The 11,647-nt window shown below is 40.9% G+C and overlaps 1 protein-coding gene across 2 annotated transcripts in view; it reads left to right on the top strand.

Annotated features, from left to right (window-relative positions):
* Plce1 (phospholipase C epsilon 1) overlaps nt 1-11,647 on the top strand; it is a 234,927-nt gene that overhangs the window by 154,613 nt on the left and 68,667 nt on the right. For both annotated transcript variants that reach the window (XM_042689538.1, XM_042689537.1), the window contains exon 4: nt 11,010-11,155. In XM_042689538.1, coding sequence (XP_042545472.1) covers nt 11,010-11,155 — 146 coding nt within the window. The remainder of the gene's footprint in view (nt 1-11,009; nt 11,156-11,647) is intronic.

Raw genomic sequence — 11,647 nt, 5'->3', positions numbered from 1 at the left:
TCCTTGGGAGTAGGAAGCAGTAGTGATTTGCTGAATACATAGGCATTTTTTGGACTCCTCTAGCCTACTATGGAGAAGAGGCTCAGAACCCAGGTAGCAGCTTGGGGAGTAGCTTTCCTGGGGCGTCTCCTGATGCTGAACTCCCTGTATCCCAGGAATGAATTGCAGGATAGAATCTCTCCCACACCTTCCCCCTTCCACAACTTAAATTCAGGAGGAGCCAGTCCAATTCTGCATACCAGAGATGGATGGACAACAGAATAGGAATGTTGCTAAACAACCAGCCAGTGCCAACACCTCGCTCTCTGTGTCTTCTCAGAGAGCTAACATTCTGTTTCTAAAAGGGATCTGACTTAGATGTATCACTCAGACCCTGTAGCTGAACTTTCTATGGTCTTCATCAAGAGGCATATCTTTGCCCAGTAGATCACAGTAATTGTCTGAAACTCAAAGCTATCATCTGTTCTATGGGGGGTCCCATCTTCCTAAGAGAAAATGGAAAGTAATATTGTTGTTTAAAACACAGGCATTTTTGTTTGTTTGGTTTTTAAATAGTCTTTTTGAGATAGGTTCTTGTAGCCCAGGCTGGCCTCAAACTCATGATGCTTTTTCCTCTACCACCTTTCAAGTGCTGGACTGACAAATAAATATGTGCCTCCATACCTGGCCCCCCAAAGCACAGGCTTTGTATTTGGATCATCCTAAGTTTATGAGTGTGTAAACTTGGGCAGGATGGCTTAACCATTCTGAACCTCCGCATTCTTCTCTTAAAAGAAACAGTATCAGTACTGAGCAGAGTCTTTATCACAAATACATTTTGACATACAGAAGCTGTTATTATGATTATTGAAATCCTAAGAAGAAAAAAATGATTTCTTAAATAATCCTGCACTAGGATTCAGATACTTTCAAGCTATCAGCTTATTTTATAAGCAAGATTTTTTCTTTCTGTGACTGTTAATTGTGGATTTTAATCCCACTATGTTAAAATAGGATAAAATAACCAACGCTTCATCTAAGGACTCTCAATACATGCTTTTATGAAAGGAGATGACATTCATGAGATGAAGCTTTGGAATACCATTTTGTAATGGACTTCAAAATGAATAATCCATTCAATCCTATTGAGTACAGTAATGTAACTGATCTGGTTGCAGGACAGAGTAAGCCATCTTAGGCTGCTTAAACTTGCTTTGATGATTCCTGCCCCCATGCCTAGCATAGTTCCTGCAAATTCACAGGCATGCAGTAACTGTTTGTGGAAAGAATAAGCACTGTTACAGAGATATAAATAAAGTGTCTAGGGCAACTGGGACTGAGGACTGGTAGAAGGACTGAAATGCAGAGATATAGTACATAAATGGATAAAGTTGACCTTGTATTCAGTCAGAACATCAAACATACTTGCTTGGGTGATTTTGTTCCAAAAGGCTGTGTGTTGTTTGTTTACTAGTGCCCATATGATTCAGCATATAATAGGTAGTCAGTACGTATTAGAAGCCAAGGGAATCCTTTCAAACACAGGTGTATTTGGTTTTTTGAGATAGCTTCTTACTTACATAGCTGTGCTGACTTTGAACTCAATGGTCATCTTACCTCAGCCTCCTAATGTTGGGATTGCAGGTGTGTATCACTACATCTAGCAAGACTTTTTCTTTCCAGTTGCAAGTTAACAACTCAATTTAAATACGTATTTTAAAATTATTTCTTGCTTGACAAACAGACTTCTGTTTTCAGGATTTCTGAGTCCTCTACCACTCACAGTAAGCTTTTTGTTTTTTGTTTTGTTTTGTGTTTTTGTTTTTTGTTTTTTGGTCATGGGGCTTGAACTCTGGGCCTGGGAGCTGTCCCTGAGCTCTTCAGCTCAAAGTGAGTGCTTTACCACTTGAACCACTGCACTACTTCCGGTTTTCTGAGTGGTTTATTGGAGATAAAGAGTCTCACAGACTTTCCTGCCTGGGCTGGCTTTGAATCATGATCCTCAGATCTCAGCCTCCTGAGTAGCTAGGATTACAGGCATGAGCCACCAGCACCCGGCTACATTAAGCATTATTTTGAGACATTTAGATCTAATTTCTAATTTCACTCACACAGTAATTTTGTAAGTATTACTATGATTCCTATTTTACTGAAAAATGAATTGAGATTTAGAGAAGTTAGGTTGCTGGCTCTGGGGGTGTGTGCATGAAAATGACGAGACAGGTTGCAGCCCCACCAACTCCCATGACTTCCACCACTAACTGTGCTGCCTCCCTCTGGCTCCTCAGACACAGATACAGTTAGCATAATGAGGCCAGAGTGGCTGGCTTACAGTATTGAATTGTCACTACAAAATGGTGCCAGAGCTATGACTCAAGGACCCAGGGTACAGGAAATAATCACTGAGCCCAGTTCCTGAACTTTAATGCAGTTAGGAATCTCCAGGAAGTTTATCTGAAAATGCAGGTTCCGGGGCCTTACCTTGGAGAGTCTGATTTCTCGGTCTGGTTGAGGCCTTGGGATCTGCATTTGAGCAAACACTACCATCATCAACACCACCATTGCCAGTGACTCCAATGTAAGTGCTCTTGAGGACTACTGCTTATATGGGTATGTATGCAGTATTCACGGATCTTGCATGGATGCCCCAGTTAGAGGGCTGCTTTAGTCCTTACAGTCTAGACATGGATGTGCCTGTCAAATCATCAACTCAAGAGGAACTTTGTCCAAATTACCATTGTTTTCTATAGATTTCACCATCTGATCCCAACCTTTGCAGTCACAGTGACCAGATTAGCCATTGTAAGGGGTCTCATCTTTCTATGGAAATTTGTACTCAGAATATTTTTTTTTAAAAACTGGCAACACATCATTTGTCTCCTTTTTCTGGACTTGAGAGTAGCAATAGGAGATGTTTAGGCTTTTATTCCCCCAAATATAATTCCTGAGTACTTGGAGGCTGAGAATCCTTCCTGCCCACAGCCTCCTGGGACTTGGGATGGTCAGCCAGTCTGCCAAAGGCACCAAGCATCCTTGTCCTGGAAGTGTGGGAAAAGATGGTCTCTGCCCTTGAGAACTCAAGGTTTGCTAGGGGAGACAGAATAGACCTATGTGAAAGAGCCAGGCTACAAATATAACCAAAATAAACCAAATGCACGTCCATGGAATGGTGAGAAACCACATGTAGACATAACTTTGGGCCCAAGGTCCTACATTAACTCAAAGAGAAACAGAAAGGAATTGAATGTAAGTTGCCAAGGAACCATCAGGAATGCCTTTCTAGAGGAAGTAAGCATCATTCATGTATTTACTCTTTATTCAGTAATTTTCATTAAGATTAACAGAGACAGATAGCAGCTAGCCACCAAGATATAACCTATCTATGAGCACATGTAACCCAATGTTGGCCAAATGTAAACAACAGCACTGCTGCCCGTGTAACATATGGATGTCATCCAGGAGGGAAGTCCAGATCCCTCAGTAGGTGATATAGCTTTCAGATTCCTAAGGACTGCTTCTCTCCCCCACCAAGTAAAAGGTGACTCCAGGCTATGGCCCCACCCACTGTCTCTTCCTGTCTCTGTTGGCCTGTATGTCAGTGTATGGCACCCCAGGTCTCAAGTTCAAACTCTTCTCATTTACCACTGCCACTACAGGAGCCCTTTATGGTTTATCTAGATAGAAGGTCTTCAGGTCTGGAAGTGTCGTGGATGATCTTACAGGAGGACCTGGGATGTAAATGACCAAGAAGTAGATTCACAGCTTGTGGTTGTCCATGTCCTCCCCAGCCTCAGCCTTCCCACTGTGGAGAGATGCATGGCCACAGCAGGGTCAGTGAGGGCTCCTCTGAGGTCAGTGGCCCAAGGGTGGGATCCTGATTGCCGACCAAGAGATGTTCTAAAAGATTCAGTACCTGTGAGCTAAAGAACAAGCTAAGCTGGGGGGAGCCTTCTGTAGAAGGAGAAACCACCCCAGATTCCTGAGGTGAGAGGAAACCTGATTCACCTCTAAAAGCAAGCCTGTGAGGGAGTGGTGAGGTGAGGTGGAAGAATGGACAGGGACCTGATGGGCCAAGATGAGGACTTGGCTTTACCGAGGACACAGGTGAGATATGGTGGGCCAGGGACTAATCCCTTTGCATGGAACAAGAACATTCCTTCCTTCCAAGCTAGAGAGATTCCAGTACATCTGAGAAGAGAGTGTAAGATGTTCCGTGGGCCTAAGTGTGGTTAAAAGGCAAACGAAGGGTGTTTGAAGAAGGTCAATTGTGGAGGCATGGTAGACCTAGTCCAGGGATTAAGGTCATCAGGGCAATCCCAGAGCTTTCTGGGAGAAGTTCTGAAAGAACTGAGATACTGTTGATAGCTACTTAGGATATAACAAAGCTTTTAGAAATAACCATGTGCAGGAAAAAAAAAAAAAGAAGGAAAGGGCTGAAGTTTCATTCTTTCCTTTTTCTGTGCTATTGAAAATTAGGCAATATAAAACTCCTTGCTCCTCTGGCGTACTGCCGTGCTACAGCTATCATACTTCATATTTACTGTGATTTTTGCTTTTCTTTATGTTAGTACCCTGAAACTCCTGATTTTGGTAATACATCCCCTTTTCCACTTATAAGCTATGACCACAATTTATTTATACACTGGGCAATATTTTGGTATTCATCACTGAATCTTGTTTTTTCCTTTTTTAGTTATTTGAAATAAGCTTTTACTATATAATCCCATCTGGCCTTGAACTCACAATCCGCTAGCCCTAGCTTCTTGAGTGCTGGGCTGACAGGTGTGTGCCATCATGCCCTGCTGGATCTTTTATTTTTCACTTACTTTGTCTCCTCAATGAAATTTTTACCACTTAATACTAATAAAAGTATGACTACATTAGACCACAAGAATAGTTTCTGAAATTTATAAGCACATGTTGGTGTGTGTGTGTGTGTGTGTGTGTGTGTGTGTGTGTGTGTGTGTGTGTGTGTGTGTGTGTTTATGACAGTGTTTACATAATCTCAACAACCAGGCCCTGGGGACTTACCCTTGCTGATGGAACAGTTGGTTTAAATTAGGTTTCCATGTGAAATTCACTATCTCTATTTTTTTCCTAGTGTTGTGGGAAAGTGTATGGAAAATGATTTGACTGATAGGAAATAAATCTGGATCTGTGATCAGGATTGAGACACAAACCCAGCCATAGTCTTCCCCTGCTCAGAGAAGTAGGCTTCTCCCTGGGGGAGGAGTATTTAACCCTTTCCAGTCATCCTGTGGTATGAGAATAACCTAGAAGAATAGTAACTTACCAGAAACTCTAACTTGCCAAGAAAGGAACTAAAGCCATGGGAAGACTATAACTAGAAGCCCCATGAGTTGGGTGACTTTGAGAAACCACCAGGATCTCACCAGGTGCTGGTGGCTCACGCCTGTAATCCTAACTACTCAGGAGGCTGAGATCTGAGGCTCGTGGTTCAAAGCTAGCCTGGGCAGGAAAGTCCATGAGACTCTTATCTCTAATTAACCACCAGAAAACTGGAAGTGGTGCTGTGACTCAAGTGGTAGAGTGCTCATCTTGAGCTGAAGAGCTCAGGAACAGTCTAGGCCCAGAGTTTAAGCCCCATAACCAATCCAAAAAAAAAAAGAATCAGGATCTATTTTTTTTCTTCTTTAAGTTTTATTATAAAAGTGAGGTACAAAGGAGTTAGTTACACAGTCAGGTAATGAGCACATTTCTTTTTGAATAGTGTCACCACCTCCCTCATTTTCTCCCAGTTTTCCCCCTCCTACCATTCTTCCTTCCCCAAAGTTGTATAGTTCGTTTCCAAAATAGTGTCGATTTAGTATCACTGCTGGATTAGTTCACCTTTTATCCACATAGTTTCTGTGTTTTCCCTTCTCCTCCCCAAATCAGATAAACTTACATACAGGACAAAGGATACAGAAATCAAAAGCAGTGACAAAAGGGAATAAACCAAAAGAAAGAAAAAAACCCTGCAAACAATACAATAAAAAAAAAACCTTGTTTATGGGCTGGGAAAGTGGCTTAGTGGTAGAGCGCTTGCCTTGCATGCCGGAGGCCCTGGGTTCAATTCCTCAGCACCACATAAGCAAAAAGAAAAAAGCTGGAAGTGGTGCTGTAGGCTCAAGTGGTAGAGTGCTAGCCTTGAGCTGAAGAGCTGAGGGATAGCGCCCAGGTCCAGAGTTCAGGCCCCATGACCGGACCCAAAAAACAAAAAACCTTGTTTACATTTCTTGGAGTTCATTTTGATCTTATTTTCATTTGTAAGGAAAAGAGTTTGAATTTCCAACCCAAAGAGCTGACAATATTATGGGTTCTGGCTGTTCTCTTCCCTTTGTAGGATAGGGCCTACTAAGAGAATTGGAAAGCAGCACCAAAGATAGTCTCTGTTGGCAAGATAACTTCTTGGTCTAATGGAGCTGGGGTTTTACAAAAATGACTTTTAAATGGGTGAATGACAAGGCATGGAGGCAGTGAATGAGAGATTGTTTATAACCACTGTAGTCAGTTTAGGGGAACCTAGAGAGTACCTGGGAAGATCTGGACAAGGCTTGTCCTAGATCCTGATTCTAGATCTTTTCTGATGTTGCCTGAGGGCCAGCGTTGTCCAGAGCAGGTAGAGAACACAAGGGTATGCTGAGGGGCTCCTGGGCACAGGCCAGGCTTAGCGGTGGCAGGTAGCTCATCATATTTTTCTTCAGCCTATTTCAGAAAGGAAAAGACATATTTTCACCCCAATGTTTCTGGATGGTACTAGAGTATACCCTGTTTTTTCACCAGAATTCCCTGTTACCATCTCCCCGTTTGTTTCTATATAGGGATTGGAAACCATATCAATTCTTTGAATTCTGTTTTTGATTAAGTTGTTGTTGTTGTGCTTATTTGTTTTTATACCTTTAATGACTTGAGGGTTCTTGCTTAAAATCTTAGCCTTTTATTTCAGCTTTTGTCTTCAAATGCATAACCCCAAATTGAATGCTTAGGATTACCTACCTAGGGCCATGTACACACGAACTATCACCTTTCATTAGATGATGAAAGACAGAGCACTGAGAGTCCTAGTTTTAACATCTACAAGGTCATAACTGTGGAAAGTCACTTCTCTAATGAGCCATAGATTCTTGATCTGGAAAAAATTGGGTTGGACTGCCCTCTATGGTTGCTGCCAACACTGAGTGCCATTAATCCTTATCATTTTTTCAACTTGTGGACAATATGCCCTTGACTTTGAACTCCTATTTCTTCCTTTGTCTGGGTCACCATGAACTCTGTTCAGGCTTCACTCTCATGATGGCTGGGGAAAGATTTGCTCTCCAGTTAGAATTGTTGCTGACTTACATGTAACTAACAGAATCATGTGGGGTCAAGACCACAGCTTTGATCTAACAACTGAGCTAATCCACCCACATGTGGAGAAAGCAACTCAGATGGACACTATGTGTCCAGAAAAATACTATTATAGCAAAGAAGCAGCAAAATGATCTTACATTTTAAAAGAGATGACTTCAAGGCTACATATCATAAAGGGGAATGTAGATGTAAGAAATGAATATTAATTTATCCTCTTATTTGTTTAGTAGAAACAAAATAAATCATACTCACATAAATTTAATCCTAGTGCTGGTGAACATTAGGATTTGTGTGTCCATATTAGGCATATAATATGGAAACAAATGCTTTAAGTCCAACTCTTAACCTTTGCCACCTAATGGTTGAGGACCTTAAGCAAGTGTCTAGTTCCCCATTCTTAGGATTGTTATGAGATAACATAGGCAATGCTTAGAACAGACCCTGGACTAACAAGTGCTATGTAAGTGTTCTATCTGCTCCTTATTTTGTCATCTGAAAAAATATAATTGATTACATATATATGAAAGGTGATTGAAAAGTACTTTTTATATTTTTAATTTAATATTACATATTTTACTTCTTGACAAATGTCTTTCAATTTATGGGCTAATTGTGTTGATTGCACTTCATTTTGAAGTCTAGCAGTCAAACACAATTCTATCAAATTATCCTTAGGCCTTATTACAGTGTCACGGAATTATCTAGATCAAGAGGAATTTTATAAGGTTCCCTTACTATAAAGGAGAGATTAATGACTTGCCTAGAGTCATTAGTGAGGTGATGGAGCTAGGTTTTAGTTTTGGATCTTAGCTAAGTCCTTCTTTTCCTAGTACCAAACTGAGTTTAAAAAGCTGAAAAAAATTCATTTGAAAAGTATGCATTGAACAATAAAAGCCATTTATGACAGACCAATAGCCAATATTATACTTAATGGGGAAAAGCTACAACCAATCCTCCTAAAATCAGGAACAAGGCAAGGATGCCCACTGTCTCCACTCCTCTTCAATATAGTCCTAGAACCCTTAGCCAGGGCAATAAGGCAAGAAAAAGACATTAAAGGGATCCACATAGGGAAAGAAGAAGTTAAACTATCCCTTTTTGCAGATGACATGATACTATACCTCCACGATCCCAAAAACTCCATCCCCAAACTCTTAGAAATCATAAATCACTTCGGCAAAATAGCAGGATACAAAATAAACCCACAAAAATCAGTTGCCTTCCTATAAACTGATAATGTACAGGAAGAGAGGGAAATAAAGGGAGCAACCCCATTCACAATAACCTCCCAAAAAATAAAATATTTAGGAATTAACCTAACCAAAGATGTAAAAGAACTATTTAATGAGAACTATAAAAAGTTAAAGAAAGAAATTGCAGAAGACACTAGGAAATGGAAAGACCTCCCATGCTCCTGGATAGGCCGACTTAATATAGTAAAGATGGTAATACTTCCAAAACTAATATACAAATTCAATGCAATTCCTATTAAAATCCCAATGACGTACATCACTGAAATACAAAAAACAGTCCAAAAATTCATATGGAACAACAAAAGACCTAGAATAGCCAAAACAATTCTAGGGGATAAAGACAATATGGGAGGGCTATCCATGCCGAACTTCAAACTCTACTACAGAGCTATAATAACAAAGACAGCATGGTACTGGCACAAAAACAGACCCGAAGACCAATGGAACAGAATAGAAGATCCAGAAATAAATCCACAGGCCTACAGCCAGCTGATATTCGACAAAGGAGCCAAAGACATACAATGGAAGAAATACAGCCTCTTCAACCACTGGTGCTGGGAAAACTGGGCAGCCACATGCAGAAAACTAAAAGTGGACCCCAGCCTATCACCATGCACCAACATCACCTCAAAATGGATTAAAGACCTTAACATTAAACCTAAATCTCTGAAACTACTGCAGGACAGAGTAGGAGAGACACTTTGAACTAATAGGCACAGGAAGGAACTTCCTGAACAGAGTCCCAGGGTCACAACAAGTTGGAGAGAGACTCGACAAATGGGACTACCTTAAAATAAAAAGCTTCTGCACAGCTAAATCTATCGCAACTAAGCTAGAAAGACAACCAACTAATTGGGAAAAAATATTTACCAGCAATATATCAGACAAGGGGTTAACATCCTGTATATACAGGGAACTCAAGAAACTAATCCCTCCCAAACCTAACAAACCAATTACTAAATGGGCAAGGGAACTAAAGAGGGACTTCTCAAATGAAGAAATAAAAATGGCAAAGAAACACATGAGGAAATGTTCATCATCCCTGGTGGTGAAGGAAATGCAAATAAAGACAACCCTGAGATACCACCTTACCCCAGTCAGAATGTCCCACATCCACAAATCAGCCAACGACAAATGCTGGAGGGGATGTGGAGAAAGAGGAACCCTATTACACTGCTGGTGGGAATGTACACTTATACAACCACTTTGGAAAGCAGTCTGGAGGGTCCTTAGAAAGCTAAAGATTGACCTCCCTTACGACCCAGTCATACCACTTCTAGGCATCTACCCTGAACAACAGGAACCAATATACAAGGACACGTGCACCTCCATGTTTATTGCAGCACTGTTCGCAATAGCTAGGATATGGAAACAACCTAGGTGCCCCACCACAGATGAATGGATCCAAAAATTGTGGTATCTATACACAATGGAATATTATGTAGCCATTAGAAATGACAAAATAATGGCATTTGCAGGGAAATGGATGGAGCTAGAAGGAATCATGTTGAGCGAGGTAAGCCAAGAACGAAGAGACAAACGGTACATGGTCTCCCTGATAAGTGGATGCTAAATCCAAAATGTTAGGTGATACGACAAAACTAACAGGACTTAAGAAACAAAGAACTCCCACTCATCTGGTTGAACCACTACTAAATATCCCCATGCTGCTGATCACAAATATGGTATATAACATGTGAACACTGTTATATATTACAGACTGTGGTAGACAATTTGCTCCAGGGAAGTTAGAATGAACTTGTGACTTTGAAATTATGTAATCACTTAATCACAATCAAAAAAAAAAAAAAGAACCTCGGGGAAGGGAGGGAGGGAGGGGATGGTAGGGGGAAAACAATGGAGGGGGTAACAATGTTCAAGAGGAAGTGTACTCATTACCTCACTCATGTAACTGTAACCCTCTGTATAGTATCGTTAAAATAAAAAAATAAAAATAAAAATAAAACACTGCAATAAACATAAAAAAAAGTATGCATTGTATTCATAAACTGCATTGTTAAATGGCAATTCCTTTTTAGAAAAAAAGTTCAGCTAGCTTCAGCAGCTCACACCTGTAATGTTAGCTACTCAGGGGGCCAAGAACAGGAGGATCAAGGTTTGAAGCCCAGAGACTCTTATCTCTTATCTTAACTAGCAAAAAGCCAGCAGTGATATATGGCTCAAGTGGTAGAATGCCATCCATAAACATAAAAGCTGAACAAGAGTATGAGACTCTGAGTTCAAGTCCCAGCATAGTCCCATACAGACAGACAAAGCCAGGCTACAGGTGTGGCTCAAGTGGTAAAGCTGCCGCCATAAACAAGAAAGACAAACAAGTGCAAGGACTATGAGTTCAATAAAAAAAAAAGTAATCAAGCTCCCAGGACCCCTCTTCAGTGACTGCCCTTCTTCGTCTTCCAGGTCAGCTCCTGGGTAACATGGCTGATCCTCACAGCAGGATCAATGGAGGAGAAGCGGGAAGTCTTCTCATATTTGGTGCATGTGGCCAAATGCTGCTGGAACATGGGCAACTACAATGCTGTCATGGAGTTCTTGGCTGGCCTCAGGTAAGGCAGTGGGGATATGGAAATCTGGATGGATCTCTCTTTCCAACAGAATGGCTCTGAATTAATTGTCCAAACAGCCACACTTACCCAGGGTGGGCAATTGGTAGTGATAATTTTGAGGAACAAGTTGTCTTCCACTAAATACTGTTGAGGATAATGGAGGAATGGCACACTGGTACACTGTTGACGAGAAAGTAAATTAGTGAAGCCATTGTGGAAATCAGTATGGAGGTTCCTTAGGAAACTAAAGAAATAGAACATCCATATGATCCCACTGCCCTACTCCTGGGCATATAACCAAATGAGCATCAGTCAGCATGCAACAGAGTTGCCTGTACACCACATTTGTAACAGCACTATTCATAATAGCCAAAGTATGGACTCAGCGTTGGTGCCCATCAACAGATAAGTAGGAAAAAAATGTGGTATACACACTAGTAAGAATTATTCAGCCATGAGGAAGATGTAATTATATTATTTGCAGAAAATGGA

The sequence above is a fragment of the Dipodomys spectabilis genome, unplaced genomic scaffold (assembly GCF_019054845.1).
Source record: "Dipodomys spectabilis isolate Male_0828 unplaced genomic scaffold, ASM1905484v1 ptg000125l, whole genome shotgun sequence".
Classification (NCBI taxonomy): domain Eukaryota; kingdom Metazoa; phylum Chordata; class Mammalia; order Rodentia; family Heteromyidae; genus Dipodomys; species Dipodomys spectabilis.
The sequence above is the reverse complement of the archived record's forward strand: the minus strand, read 5'-3'. Positions and strand labels throughout refer to the sequence as shown.